General features: G+C 43.1%; 1 protein-coding gene across 1 annotated transcript in view; it reads left to right on the forward strand.

The window, feature by feature from the left end:
• DNMT3B (DNA methyltransferase 3 beta) overlaps positions 1–16,334 on the forward strand; it is a 244,084-nt gene that overhangs the window by 157,443 nt on the left and 70,307 nt on the right. The window contains exon 10 of the mRNA XM_029611336.1: positions 9,492–9,536. Coding sequence (XP_029467196.1) covers positions 9,492–9,536 — 45 coding nt within the window. The remainder of the gene's footprint in view (positions 1–9,491; positions 9,537–16,334) is intronic.

The following is a 16,334-nucleotide window of genomic DNA, read 5'->3' on the forward strand; positions in this document are numbered from 1 at the left end:
CACAACAAAATAGCAGATGCTTCTTGCTCAGGAGATAACCTCTTTGCACAGAAAGGAAAAGAAGCAGTATATGTTATTAAAGAGCACTGCACAGATTTAGGGACATTAACATCGGTTTCGGTTCAGCAATCATCACAAAAGAGATACCAGCAATATTATTTTAGAAGGCCTTCAGTTATTATGGAAAAAGAAAATATTTTCTATTCCCATATTTCAAACACAGAACATATTCACAACAGCAGTACTAGCATCAGCAGCAACCTCAACCATCTTGTTCATGAAACAGAAAGAGGCCTCAGCAGAAACAAATGCAGGTGTTTTTGACTACCAGTTTTGTCCCTCCTTTCTATTGGGGGACGCCTATGTTTCTTTCCTCCCCAAGGGTCTCTAATGACAACAGGTCAATGTATTCTCAGTATTATCAAAAAAAATTATCATCTCAGTTTCCAAAATTATACCCTAAATAAAAATACCTTTTTTTTTTAATCAGCAGTTGCCCATTCTACAGAGGGAGATAAAATCATTACTACATATTTGTGCATTAGAGCATGTTTCCCCCTACTGCAGAAAAGCAAAAGATTTTATTTGAGAAATGTCCTCATTTTCAAAAAATCAGGAAGCCTTTGCTCAATTCTGGACCTCAGGGAATTAAACACCTTTCTTAAGAAAAAATTCAAAATGAATTAATTAGACATTATCCTCCCTCATCTAGAAAAAGTGATTGATTGGCTAACAACACTAGACCTCAAAGTTGCTTATCTTCATAACCCTATTCACAAATCCCACAGGAAATTCCTTTGCTTTCTGCTAGGAGAAAACCATTAGCACTATTGAGTTCTTCCTTTTGACTTGATGGTGGTGCCAAATGCCATCTCAGGAAGACCACATCTTAGTATTTCCTTACTTGGATGATTGGTTAATATCGAGCAGATCTTACTGTCAGTCCAAAAGCAGCATGCTCCTTGTCCAGAATACTTTGTATCTACTAGGATTCATAATCAATCTGGAAAAGTCCCACATCAATTTCACTGATTCCCTGGAATTCATAGGACCCAAATAAACAGCAACCAAGGAAAACATTTCTTCCATGCCAAAGAATGCACAACCTGATAAAAATAGATTGTGCTGTTTCAAAATGACCACTAGTGCCAACAAGATTTTTTATGCAAATGTTAGGGCACATTGCAGCCACAGTGCATGTAAGACCATTGGCAAGATTACACATGAGACAAGCATAGTGGCACCTAAAGTTTAATTGATTAGAGCATCTTCATTCTCTATTCCAAAGGATACTTGTTTTGATGAATCTCATATAGTCAATAAAATGGTGGACAAAACCATTGAATCTTCTTCTTGGTCTCTCATTTCAAAGAGCCATGATTCAATGGATAATAAGCACAGGCATATCTCCTCATGGTTGGGGAGCACATCTGAATAACATTTGTTCACAGAGAACCTGGACAAACTAGGAAGTAAAGTGTTACATCAATCTATTAGAAATCAGAGCAATCTTCAACACTCTCCTGGTATTCGAAAACTGGATAACAGACTCAATAGTTCAAATGTAAACAGACACGTTGCAATGTTCATAAGAACATAAGAACATGCCATACTGGGTCAGACCAAGGGTCCATCAAGCCCAGCATCCTGTTTCCAACAGTGGCCAATCCAGGCCATAAGAACCTGGCAAGTACCCAAAAACTAAGTCTATTCCATGTAACCATTGCTAATGGCAGTGGCTATTCTCTAAGTGAACTTAATAGCAGGTAATGGACTTCTCCTCCAAGAACTTATCCAATCCTTTTTTAAACACAGCTATACTAACTGCACGAACCACATTCTCTGGCAACAAATTCCAGAGTTTAATTGTGCGTTGAGTAAAAAAGAACTTTCTCCGATTAGTTTTAAATGTGCCCCATGCTAACTTCATGGAGTGCCCCCTAGTCTTTCTACTATCCGAAAGAGTAAATAACTGATTCACATCTACCCGTTCTAGACCTCTCATGATTTTAAACACCTCTATCATATCCCCCCTCAGTCGTCTCTTCTCCAAGCTGAAAAGTCCTAACCTCTTCAGCCTTTCCTCATAGGGGAGTTGTTCCATTCCCCTTATCATTTTGGTTGCCCTTCTCTGTACCTTCTCCATCGCAATTATATCTTTTTTGAGATGCGGCGACCAGAACTGTACACAGTATTCAAGGTGCGGTCTCACCATGGAGCGATACAGAGGCATTATGACATTTTCCGTTTTATTCACCATTCCTTTTCTAATAATTCCCAACATTCTGTTTGCTTTTTTGACTGCCGCAGCACACTGAGCCGATGATTTAAATGTATTATCCACTATGACACCTAGATCTCTTTCTTGGGGGGAACAGGTTCCGCAAACTTATGCAGGGAAGCAGTCAAAATCTGGAATTGGGTAGAACACAGGAACATCAGATTATCTGCCCTTTATCTCCCAGGTAAAGACAGTGTTCTAGCAGACTCTCCCAGTTGTTGCCTTGAACTGCACAAGTGGTAAATTCATCACAAGATCCTGCAGAATCTATTTCACAAGTGGGGAACCCCTCTTATAGATCTATCTGCATCACTACACAATCACAGCAATCAACGCCGTGGCATCAGTCACTTTCCTTATTTAATGCTTTTCTACCAACTCATCTTAAGGCCTTTACTCAAGTTACATAAAGACAAATGGAAAATGATTCTGAAGAGCGTGGCTTCAAAAGTCAGCAATAGTTGGACTAGTTCATCTTCTAGTTTTTCCAAATATCTTAATACAGTTTGGGGCTCTCTCCTTCATCCCAGCTTTCAGTCTTTGGCTCTCACAGCATGGATATTGAACGCAAAGTTGTAATGGCCTTGCCATTTCCTTCTGAAATGGCTGAATTCTGGCTGCCAAAAAACTTGCAACCAAATACTCTTATGACTTAAAGTGGAAAAGATTCACTACTAGTTGTGCCGTGAAAAAGGAAGACCTCACTCTTCTTCAGCAGAACAAATTCTTCATCCTCTACGAACATAAAACTTGCCACACTGGGTCAGACTAAGTTCCATTGAACCCTGCATCCTGTCTCTGACAGTCCAGGTCGCATTACCTGGCAGATCCTATAAACTAGATCTAATTCCTCTTACTCACTGCCAGGGACAGCGATGGTTTTCGTTAGTCTCCCTGGCTAAAATGTGTTATGGACTTTTCCTCCAGGAACTTGTCCAAACCTCCTTTAAACCCCGCTATGCTCGTCGCCTTGACCACGTCCTCTGGCAACAGATCCCCCAGCTTGAGAGTGCACCGAGTGATAAAGCACTTCCTATGATTTGTTTTATATCTGCTGGTTGTTAGTTTCATGCAGTGTCCCCTTTTTAGTGTTTGAAAGGGTAAATAACCTCCCTTTACGCACTACACTCATGATTTTATAAACTTCTATCCTGTCCCCTGGCAGCTAGGGATGTGAATCGTTTTTCAACGATTAAAATTATCGTCCGATAATGTTTATATCGTCTTAAATCGTTATAGAACACGATACAATAGAAATTCTAACGATTTATCGTTAAAAATCGTTAAATCGTGTTACTGCGCACTAACTCGAGTTAGTGCGCACTAACTCCCCGTTAGTGCGCACTAACTCGATTTAGTATGCACTAACTGAAAATGATACAAATAAACACTTTCCAGGTCACTGAAGGTCAGTTAGGAATGAATATGTGTTCCTATTGGCTGGCTGCCCTCTTATCTATTGATGTTACCAAGGTTACCACTGAGGTGATGGTTGGGGGGATGGGAAATGGAACTGGAAACTAACGAACACCAACAGAAAATGAAACAAAGTGTTCACACTTCCCAGGTCAGTAAAGGTCACTTAGGAATGAATATGTATGTATGTATTCCTATTGGCTGGCTGTGCTCTTATCTATTGATGTTACCAAGGCTAACACTGAGGTAATGGTTGGGGGGATGTGAAATGGAAACAGTTGGAAGCTTGACAAAAAAAGTAATGTAATGATCAGCACTCACGTGACTAGAACTTGTTTGTTTATTATTTTTGTTAGCAGGCACCTGAAATGCTAGTGCATGTTGAATTTGCCAATCACTGTGCATTTTAGAAAGGTGGTCCTGGCTGGAACTGTACACAGTTCAAATATATGTAATTGATTGTTGGTAAGTGTATTTTTTAAGTAGCCACACTGGCACAAGTATGTTTACTTTTCCTCCTACTTAACTCACTAGCTCAGCTTTGTAAGAAGGGCTTCTCTGCTTGTGTGTTGTTTTTGTTTGGTGTGAGGAGAGCAGAAACATCAGATCTTTATTCAATCTACTACAGTCATCTCTTACAGTGCCCTATCCCTATTAATACCAGGAGTGTTGTGATCTTCCTGCACACAGTGCCCTAACCCTGATACCAGTCTGAGACAGCTCCCTCCCTGCATTACTAGTGAGAGGCTGGCTTCACAGACAGGGGGGAGCTGCCTGACCCTCACTCCTGACTTCCCCCATGTCCCAGCTAGTGAATGGTGTGTGGGTGAGGGGGGGGGGAGGATGGTGAAGTCTGAGACAGCTCCCTCCCTGCATTACTAGTGAGAGGCTGGCTTCACAGACAGGGGGGAGCTGCCTGACCCTCACTCCTGACTTCCCCCATGTCCCAGCTAGTGAATGGTGTGTGGGTGAGGGGGGGGGGAGGATGGTGAAGTCTGAGACAGCTCCCTCCCTGCATTACTAGTGAGAGGCTGGCTTCACAGACAGGGGGGAGCTGCCTGACCCTCACTCCTGACTTCCCCCATGTCCCAGCTAGTGAATGGTGTGTGGGTGAGGGGGGGGGGGGGAGGAGGATGGTGAAGTCTGAGACAGCTCCCTCCCTGCATTACTAGTGAGAGGCTGGCTTCACAGACAGGGGGGAGCTGCCTGACCCTCACTCCTGACTTCCCCCATGTCCCAGCTAGTGAATGGTGTGTGGGTGAGGGGGGGGGGGGGAGGAGGATGGTGAAGTCTGAGACAGCTCCCTCCCTGCATTACTAGTGAGAGGCTGGCTTCACAGACAGGGGGGAGCTGCCTGACCCTCACTCCTGACTTCCCCCATGTCCCAGCTAGTGAATGGTGTGTGGGTGAGGGGGGGGGAGGGAGGATGGTGAAGTCTGAGACAGCTCCCTCCCTGCATTACTAGTGAGAGGCTGGCTTCACAGACAGGGGGGAGCTGCCTGACCCTCACTCAAGCAGAGAAGCCCTTCTTACAAAGCTGAGCTAGTGAGTTAAGTAGGAGGAAAAGTAAACATACTTGTGCCAGTGTGGCTACTTAAAAAATACACTTACCAACAATCAATTACATATATTTGAACTGTGTACAGTTCCAGCCAGGACCACCTTTCTAAAATGCACAGTGATTGGCAAATTCAACATGCACTAGCATTTCAGGTGCCTGCTAACAAAAATAATAAACAAAGAAGTTCTAGTCACGTGAGTGCTGATCATCACATGTCAAGCTTCCAACTGTTTCCATTTCACATCCCCCCAACCATTACCTCAGTGGTAACCTTGGTAACATCAATAGATAAGAGCACAGCCAGCCAATAGGAATACATATTCATTCCTAAGTGACCTTTACTGACCTGGGAAGTGTGAACACTTTGTTTCATTTTCTGTTGGTGTTCATGAGTTTCCAGTTCCATTTCCCATCCCCCCAACCATCACCTCAGTGGAAACCTTGGTAACATCAATAGATAAGAGGGCTGCCAGCCAATAGGAACACATATTCATTCCTAACTGACCTTCAGTGACCTGGAAAGTGTCTATTTGTATCATTTTGAGTTAGTGCGCACTAACGGGGAGTTAGTGCGCACTAACTCGAGTTAGTGCGCACTAATCGGAAAAAAACGATTTTTAACGATTTTTCAATGAAATAATCGTGCCAAACACGATTTTCTTCTCCTGCCACACGATTTCTATCGTTAAGACGATATGGAAAACGATTCACATCCCTACTGGCAGCCGTCTCCTTTCCAAGCTGAAGAGTCCTCGCCTGTGTAGCCTCTCATCACAGGAGAGATGTGCCATGCCTGTTATAATTTTCGTTGCCCTCCTCTGATTCTTTTCTAGTTCTGCTATGTCTTTCTTGAGATGGGGCAACCAGAACTGCACACGATATTCCAAGGTGCAGTCGCATCATGGATCAATATAGAGGCAATATGATATTCTGTTTTATTCTCCATTCCTTTTGGATCATTCCTAACATTCTTGCTTTTTGGATCATCCTATTTGCTTTTTAGACGGCCATCATGCATTGAGCTGCAGAGGGTAATATTCATAAGCCGTTTAGTTGAGACGTTATCTGGCGAAAGATAGCCGGATAACTTGTTCTGTATATTCAGCTGGATAAATGTCCAGCTGAATATACTTGCTTGAAGTTATTCGACCACTTAAAAACCTAACCAGCTATGTCTATTAACTGCTATTAATCAAGTTGACTTAGGGCCGGATTTTAAAAGGGTTATGCACATAAGGTACGCGCGTAACCCTTTTAAAACCCCCCTGCGCGCGCCGAGCCTATTTTGCATAGGTTCGGCGGCGCGCACAAGCCCTGGGACACGCGTAAGTCCCGGGGTTTGCAAAAAGGGGCGGTCGGGGCGTGGCCAGGGGGGCATGGTTTAGGATTGGGGGGGTGTTCGGGGGCATGGCCGAGTGCCCCGACACAGCGGCCTGTGTCGGGGCCTGCCGCGCCGGCGCGCGTAAGTTACTACTGCCCGGAGGCAGTAGTAACTTTTCAGATAAAGGTAGGGAGGGGGTCTAGATAGGGCCGGGAGGGTGGGTTAGGTAGGGGAAGGGAGGGGAAGGTGCGGGGGGGGGGGGGGTGGAGGGAATGGGCAGCGTGCACAAGTTGCACAAATGTGCACCCCCTTGCACGCGCCGACCCCGGATTTTATAAGATACGCACGGCTACGCTCATATCTTATAAAATCCAGCGTACGTTTGTTCGCGTCTGATGGTGAACAAAAGTACGCGCGCGCGCTGTCTTTTAAAATGTACCCCTTAGGGAATAGCCACTGCTATTAATTGCATCAGTAGCATGGGATCTTCTTAGTGTTTGGGTACTTGCGGCCTGGATTGGCCACTGTTGGAAACGGGATGCTGGGCTTGATGGACCCAGTATGGCATGTTCTTATGTTCTAATAGAGCCGGTTAGGTTTGTAAGTTATCTGGCCTTGTGTGGGATGACTTTTCCTACATGCATCACTTTGTACTTTTCTACATTAAATTTCAGCTGCCATTCAGCTGCCGAGTCTCCTAGTCTCACAAGATCCTTCTCCAGTTCCTCCCAATCTGCTGTTTTTTTTTTAAATTTTGCTTTAATAAGTAAATGGCATTACGTTGCAGAAGAAAACATGAAAATCAATGTAACCGATACAAAACTCCAAAACATACATCTGACAAAGATAAACAACAACAAGAACAAATTCATTTTATGCCTATCTACGTATACAGAAGTGAGCTCAAGGAATTTTAATATAGGCATATAAATTCTAAAGTTAATTCCTTTTAAATTTGCGCTTCCCCAAATCACTTGTTACCCATATACCCCAATCCTCACACTGTCCAATTAATCCACTGTTAGTAAAAGAGGTGCATTTTTAGAATGAAATGGTTCCCATATCTTGGGTACAGTAGGGTATAGATCCCATAACTGATAGGTAATTAATTCCATTGTACATACTTGCCAAAGCAATCTGCTGCTGTTTTAACAACTTTTAATAATTTTGTGGCATCTGCAGATTTGATCACCTCACTCGTCATTTCCTTTTCCAGATTATTAATAAATATGTTAAACAGCACAGGTCCCACTACCAATCCTGTGATGCTCCACTAATGACCTTTCTCTATTTAAAAAACTGACCAGTTTGTCCTATCCTGTTTCTGGTCTTTTAACCAGTTACCAATTCACAACAGGACATCTCCTCCTGTCCCATGACTTTGTAATTTCCTGAGGAGTCTCTCATGAGGGACTTTGTCAAATACTTTCTGAAAATCCAGATACACTACATCAACCGGGTCACCTTTATTCACATGATTATTTACACCTTCAAAGAATTGTAAAAGTTTGCTAACACAAGAGTTGCCTTTGCTAAAACCATGTTGAGTCTTCCCCATTAAGCCAGGTCTATCTATGTGGCCAGTGATTTTGTTTTACTATGTGGCCAGCACCATGTTTTACATGGTGCTGGCCATTTTGTCCAGCACCATGGAGGTGCTGGACAAAATGGCTTCCTCCATTTTGTCCGGCACTGATGTCAGGCTCACTGATCAATAGTTTCCTAGATCAACCCAAATGTCCTTTTTAAAAATCATATTGGCTACCTTGCAGTCTTCAGGAATTGTTACAGATGACCAGTTACTACTATAATAAACTTGCTGGGCAGACTGGATGGACCATTGGGTCTTTCTCTGCCGTTATTACTATGTTACTAAGTAGAATAGTAGTAATAGGTTAGCAATTTTATGTTTAACTCTTTTACCATCTGGTCACATGATTTATTCTTTAATTTGTCAAAATGATCTATTACATTCTGCATTGTCACAGATCTTTGTTTTAGTTGCTCATAATCTCCACTATTAAAGTATGTTTCCAACATCCTTCTGAAAATGGCCAAGGCAAAGAATTAATTCAGATTTTCTGATGTTTCCTTGAGCAACCCTTTTGCTCCTTTGTCTTCTATCAGCCAAGCTGACTCTCTCTCTGGACTGAAGAGGGCCATTGCTCTTTAACCTGGATAGAGCAAAGTCTTTCGGAAAATCTTCTCAGTTGTATCTTTCATACAATATTAATAATCAAGGACATGCAGTTCAGAAGCAGAGCCTCTAATCTTATCTATCTCAGTGTATTTCATACTCTGCTTCTGCACAGCAGCTATTCCACTTTTGCAAAGGTGAAGGAAAAGCAAATAAGGCCTCTGTAGCCCATACAAGTCACATTCCCATCCACACTTTACTAAATACTTTGACCAAGCAGTTCTACCAAATGTATTTTGTTAGTTTCCATTTCCCTCCTGCTGCTTATGGGTTACATAATAATACAAAAAAATGTCCAGCAACCCTTAGCTTGGGAGTCCCCACTTGTGTGACTGTTTGTTCTGCTTGTCCACAGAGAAAGTGAAGTTGGTTACCTGTAACAGGTGTTCTCCATGGACTGCAAAACAAATCAACCATACACAGCTCCTTGAAATTGAAGCTAAAGCTTGGGAAGGTCTGAGGTGGGAATTCCCGTGCATGCTCTAAGGCAGTTTTTCACTCTGTAAGAACCAGGAAGAGCCTTTTTCTGTCTCTGTGCTGTCGGATAAAGTCACCCAGTTGTGTGGCTGATTTGTTTTGCTGTCTACAGAGAACACTTGTTAAAGGTAAGCAGCTTTTCTTTCTCCTGTCTTTAACTTCTATCCATGGAAGAGTATGTACCGTTTCTGCACTATATAGGATTTGCCATAGATTGCGTTTCTGTTTCTCGTTTTAGACCTTATGGTTTCTGAATTTATGACCAACAGTCGAAGCCTGAAAGGTAATACACAAGTGCTCTTCTTTATGGACAAATATCAGTAGATTGTATAACAGCAGCCTCCAGGAGGTGATGCAGCGTTAATGTTAAAAGCTGAATTCTTTAAATCCAGCCTTAACACTTAGTTATTTGGAAAATGAATGTGTTGTCATATTCTGCGCTTTGTTTATGATTGTAGTAACCAGGGATAGTTTTGTCTTTTGTAGTTAATTTTAACCAATCAGCTAAGGTGGTCATTGCTTTATTTTGTTTTTGCCTGAAATGTGTCCTGATCATATCAACAAAGAAGCAGAAATCAAGGCTGGTCACTAGCGTCTTCAGCTAGGATTCTGTCCTTGGAGCCTGTTCACTTTAATACGTCATCATGAGGAAGCCAAAAACCACATTTCCATAAGAGTAAAGCTGCTTTCCTTATCGCCCCCAGATCAGTCGTGACGCATGGGTTTTTCTCCCCTACTAGCAGACGGAGACAGAGAGGAAAAGCTTTACTGACACTGTGGGGCTAATATTCACCCACGGAGCAGCCGGATACACCCATCCAGTTAATTAAACTGAGATATTCAGCGGTGCGACACTGCTGCTGAATATGGATAAGTATATCGGGCTAACTTTAGGACAGCCTTACGGCACGACCAGAGTTAGCCCCATAAGTTATTCAGATTTAGCGCATAACTTAATGCAGTTAACTCTGCTCCTCCCAGAAACGCCTCTGACCCGCCTCTAATTTATGCAGCTACATTCAACTCATTATGCAGCTAGAATGTATAAGAAAATGAGGCTTGCCATGCTGGGTCAGATCAAGGGTCCATCAAGCCAAGACAGGTCACAATTAACCAGCAGGATCCCATGGGGTAGAGAGATTCCAAGCTCCTTATCCCAAGAATAAGCAGGGGATTTCTGCAACTCTTCCTTAATAATTGTTAATGGACTTTTCCTCCAGGAACTCGTCCAAACCTTTTTTAAACGCAGCTACACTAATAACTTTCACCACATCCTCTGGCAGTGAATTCCAGAGCTTAATTATGCGTTGAGTATAAAAATATTTTCTCATTAGTTTTCTAATAACTTCATTGTGTGTCCCCTGATCTTTGTACTTTTTGAAAGAGTAAACAACTGATTAACGTTTACTCGTTCTATTTTGCTCATTATTTTATAGACTTCTATCATATCCCCCCCTCAGCTGTCTCTTCTCCAAATTGAAGAGTCCTAACCTCTTTAGCCTTTCTTCATAGAGGAATCGTTCCATCACCTTTATCATCTTGCTCGCCCTTCTCTGTACCTTTTCTAATTCTGCTTTATCTTTCTTGAGATGCGGTGACCAGAACTGCACACAATACTCAAGATGAGGTCTCACCATGGAGGATACAGAGACATTATGATATTCTCTGTTTTATTCTCCATTCCTTTCCTAATAATCCCTAGCACTCTATTTGCTTTCCTGGCTGCTGCTGCACACTGAGCAGAAGATTTCAACATATTTTCAACAATGACACCTAGATCCTTTTCCTGAGTGGTGACTGCTAATGTGAAACATTGCATTGTGTAGCTATAAGTCGGGTTACTCTTCTCTAAGTGCATCACTTTGCCCTTGTCCACATTAAATTTCATTTCCCATTTGCGTGTCCAGTGTCCCAGTTTTTCAAGATCATCTTGCAATTTCTCACAATCCTGTTGTGATTTAACAACTTTGAATAATTTTGTGTCATCGGTCATTTATAAAAACATTTCAAAGAATTGGCCCCTGGGGCACTCCACTATTCACCTTTTTCCATTGAGAAAATTTACCATTTAGACCTACTCTCATAGGACACTGCCCCCTATCCCATGACTTTCTAATTTCCTAAGAAGTCTTTCATGAGGGACTTTGTCAAATGCTTTCTGGAAATCCAGATACACTGTATCACTGCCTCACCTTTATCCACATGTTTATGTCTTCAAAAAAAAAAAAATCAAATTTGTGAGGCAAAGCTTCCCTTGGCTAAATCCATGTTGGCTTTGTCCCATTAACCTATGCTTATCTATATGTTCAGCAATTTTATTCTTTATAATAGTTTCTACCATTTTGCCTGGCACAGACGTCAGACTTGTTGGTCTGTAATTTCCTAGATCGCCCCTTGATCCCTTTAAAAATTGGCGTTACATTGGCAATCTTCCAGTCTTCAGATACCATAGATGATGTTACTGATAGTTTACAAATTTCCAGTAACAGGTCTGCAATTTCATTTCTCATTCCTTTCAGTACTTTGGGATGTATACCATCTGGTCCAGGTGATTTGCTACTCTTTAGTTACGTTTTCCATGTTCACTGAGATTTGTTTCAGTTCCTCTGAATCATCACCTCTGAATATCATTTCTGGCATGGGTATATCTTACATCTGGTGAGGCCAGGGATCAGCTGAAGAAAATCACCGCAGGGTTGTTGACTTTTTCGGGAGGGAGTCCTGCTCCTAGCATGCAGCTTGGCCCAATCATGACAGCAAGCACAAGAAACGATTGCATCTGAACACGTCGGGGCTCCGCAGGTGTGCTCTACATGGGGAAGGCAAGTCTGGAATGGTCAGCACAGCGTAAGAAGCAGAAGAATGGCCCAATCAATTGAGGCAAGCAGGGCTGCTCTTCCATACAGTGCGGGAACATTGGCCATGCTCCTCTGTCCCCATGGTGCAGGAGAGATTGGGGGGAGGGCCTGCTTCTTCTCCTCCATTGCTGCCTGCAGGGCTGGATCTCAGGAATGTCCAGAAGGAGTCAGAAGAATCTGAGGATTCCTCCAAGGGTGATTCTGACTCTACAGAGGCCTTTTCCTCAGGGTTTGTGCTTTTAATATACAAGGCTTTTTTGGCAAAGAAGGGAGCATCGGGGAAGTGCCCCCGCTTGCAGAGCCTTCCACAGCACAGCAAGTCCTGGGTAGCGTCTAAAGCACCTCTGCACACTCTTAGTTAGAAGTGGATGCATTGGAGGACTCTGAGGGGGGCGGGGGCACTATGTTGGAGCCTCTGGGGGACAATGAAGCCAATGATCCCCTAGGGACCAGAGAAGTTCCTGTGGCAGAAGGGGATAACGTCAGGTTGGCCAGGCTCTTCCAGAAGGAGGAATTGTTTCTCCTGATTCCCCAAGTTTTGAAGGAGCTTGGGATTTAGTAGATGCAGGAAGAGTCAGATCATGAGTGGACCCCATCACGGAAGGATTTTGAGGTCCAGTGAAGGCTTTTCCATCGGGCTGTTAAGAATCTGGTCATCATAGAGTAGGATACTCCTGAGGCTGGTCTAAAGGTTGGTCGAGTGATGGCAAAGTTTTACCCACTGCTGGAGGATTCGTTGGAGCCCCTGAAGCTTCCTAAGGTGGATGCTTCTGTCTTAGTAGTGACCAAGATAAACACCATTCCAGTGGCAGGATCAGCTGCTCTGAAAGATGTTCAGGACTGGATGTTGGAGATACATCTCAAGAAGATATTTGAAGTCTTAATGGGATATTTGACAAAGTGATATGAAAAAAGAAAATGTAAGTTTCAAATTGTTTTGCAATGTACTTTAGATGATTATGTTGTTCTGGTATTTTCTACTGCTGCATTGTGAGTGTATACTATATGTTTGGCTTTTAATCACTCACTTTAATAAAAATATTTGGAAAAAAAAAGATATTTGAAGTCTTGGTGTTAGGCATATGGGCTGCTGTGTGTAGTAGCTTCATAATGCGAGCCTATTCCTCTGCACTCAGGCAGGCCAGTCCATACCAATGGGTTATGCACTCCTACCAGTAGATAGAGATGGAGAAAACTGCTTCGCTGATATCACTGACATATAGCCCTGCCCCGACATCAGCCTGCTAGTATCTCAGGATTATTGGTTGTTGCATGCCTTGGATATCACGCAGCATTTGATACCGTACTTGAAGGTTACTCGCTCCTTAAGGAATACTGATTGACTGTTTGTTCACCATGATGGAGGGAAACAAGGAGAACTTGCGTTGGGAGCTGAAGTAGTCCATTGGGTTAACAATGTCATTGTGACCCCCTATGTAGATGCAGATGTCCCATTGCCTAGATAGGTCAGGACACAAGTGGTCTCTAGTGGGTGGAGATTTGGTTATTATCTCCTGTTGAGATTTGCTGGGTAGCAGCTGGACCTCCTTACATACTTTCTCCAAGCATTATCGCTTGGATGTTAAGGCTCAAGAGGACACAGCCTTCATGTATGTGGTATTGATGGGAGCACAGGCAGCCTCCCATCTGTTTCAGGAGTAGCTTATGTACATCCCACTGGTGTGGATTGACCTGCCTGAGTACAGAGGAAGGTGAAATTACTTCTTACCTGATAACTACCTTTCCTCTAAGGAAGGCAGGCCAATCCACAACCCACCTGGGCTGCCTACTTGATTTTGGTTTCATTTTGTCCTTTAATGAGCTCAGTGCTTCCCAGTTGGCTAGACGTAATGAGTCAGTGACTGTTAATAGTCATATTTCAAGTATAATCAGTTTGTCCATAGTTTGGCTTTTCTAGATATACTGGCAATCTGATGTCAGGGCAGGGCTGTATTTCAGTGACGTCAGTTTTATCTGTCTCTATCTGTTGGTAGGAGTGTATAACCCACCGGTGTAGATTGGCCTGCCTTCCTTAGAAGAAAGGAAATTATCAGGTAAGAAGTAATTTCATCTTTCCCTAGGTACAACAACTTCAGGTGAAGGGAGCTATGTCCTTTGTCTCTGCCAAGCTGGCAGAACGGTTGGAGACGGGGATAGCCTATATTGCAGATGTATTGTATTACTTGCTGCGCACACCAGGAACATAGTGTCTTTGGTTTCGGACAAACGATTCCTGTGGTTGCTTAATTGGTTGGCAGATGTCTAGCCAACTTGTAGCTGGGCAATTTTCCTTTTAAAGGCAAGCTTTTCTTTGGCAAAGACCTGGAGCAGTTGATGAAGCACTGGGGCGAGTCGAAGAGGTATAAATTGCCCAAGGACAAGCCAAAAGGGAACAAGAAAGCCTCCTGGGCAGACAGAGGTACAGAGAAGCAAGGAGATATTACCCAGGCAGGGGTTGATCCTCTTCCTAGAGGAGGTCTGGCAAGTCGCAGTCCTTCCAAGGATTGTTTAGACCCACCTGGGAAACCTCCATTCAGAGGCAGGAGGAGGTAAAACCTGACAGTGAAATGCGGCTGGTCCACTCTTCTCCAGAGGTCATCTGAGGGCAGTTGGCCTTTTTTTTTTTTTTATAACAAACAATGGACCAATGGGTGCTGACAGTCATAACAGAGGGCTACATCTTAGAATTCTACATGATCTCCCCTTGCACCTCCCACAACAAACGAGAGGTGGTTTGCTCCATGGTAGATGTGCTATGACACCTAGAAGCGATAGTCCCCATGCCTTCAGGGGAGCAGGGCAAAGGAAGGTATTCCATTTATTTCATAGTCCTGAAGAAGGAGAGTACCTATCGGCTCATTCTAGACTTAAAGAAGGAATATGCTGCCCTGAGAGTTCCATGTTTCTGGATGGAAACCCTGTGCTCAGTTATTGCGGCAAGCTGCAAAAGGGAGTTCCTGATTTCTCTTGATCTCACAGAAGCATATCTGCATATTCCCATCCAGGTGAGACATCAGAAATTCCTTTGTTTTGAGGTGCTGGGAGAGCACTTTCAATTCCACGTGCTTCTGTTTGGTTTAGCAACAGCGCATCATACATTTACCAAGGTGATGGTGGTGGTGGTTGCAGCACTTTAGAAAGAAGGCAACTTGGTGCATCCTTATCTAGATGACGGAACTCTGTCAGAAATCAGTTCAACAAGTTATGCAAAGGTTGCAGACCCTGGGCTGGGTAGTGAATCTCACAAAGAGCAACTTGGTTCTGACCCAGTCACTGGAGTACCTGGGGGCCTGCTTTGATACCAGACTAGGCAAGGTGTTTCTCACAGAGGAGAGAGTGTTGAGGTTGCAGGCACAGGTCCAGAGGTTGTTGCGGCTTTCTTTACCCAGCTCCTGGGTTCTGTGACATCTACTCTAGATATAGTTCCCTGGATGTTCACACATATGCAGCCTCTTCAGAGGGCACTTCTGTCCTGCTGGAACTCTCAGTCAGAGGAGTTTCAGCTCCTACTACCACTGCACGGGGACTCTAGGTCCAGTCTCTTCTGGTGGCATTCTTGGGCCAATTTGGAGCTGGGTGTAAAAGGTGGGTTAAGTGATAGAGTATTACGTCACAGAATACACAACACAGCTATTTATAAGAATAGAATTTTTACTTATAAGTCTGAGAATAAGCAGTAAAAGCATATAAGATTAGAGGTTTGCATTAAGAATATATACAAAGATACTTCCCCTCATAGTTTCCAGTGTGAGTCATATATATCTTGGAAAATTGGAAACATAGCGCTGGGAAATCAGGAGCAGTTCATCAGTCACTTGTCACTTTAGTATCTAACAAGCTTTTCTTCTGAGCTGTTCTTTCTCTGATTACAGTCAGTCTGACTAAAGTTGATCTTTATATGTTAATTTTTCTGACCTATGCCCCAGTTTCTTCTCTGGGCTACTCCCACATGTTCTTGTCATCTGCTGAACCTTAACTGTCTGGCTAATGATAGCAACAATTAGGTGTGGTTAGGTTGCTGTTGTCTTGTTGTCCCTGATAACTGCACCATAGCCTCATGAGTAACTGCTCGTTAATATAGCTGATCTCATGACTTGTTTCTTGTTACAAGCAAGCTAAGAAAAATGGCATATGTATTCCCAGAACTTATAGGCCTTATATCAAGCAATTACACTAGCAATATTAGTGATTATCTTTGTTCCACTAATTTCTATTGCATTACA

Source organism: Rhinatrema bivittatum, chromosome 8 (assembly GCF_901001135.1).
Source record: "Rhinatrema bivittatum chromosome 8, aRhiBiv1.1, whole genome shotgun sequence".
Taxonomy (NCBI): Eukaryota; Metazoa; Chordata; class Amphibia; order Gymnophiona; family Rhinatrematidae; genus Rhinatrema; species Rhinatrema bivittatum.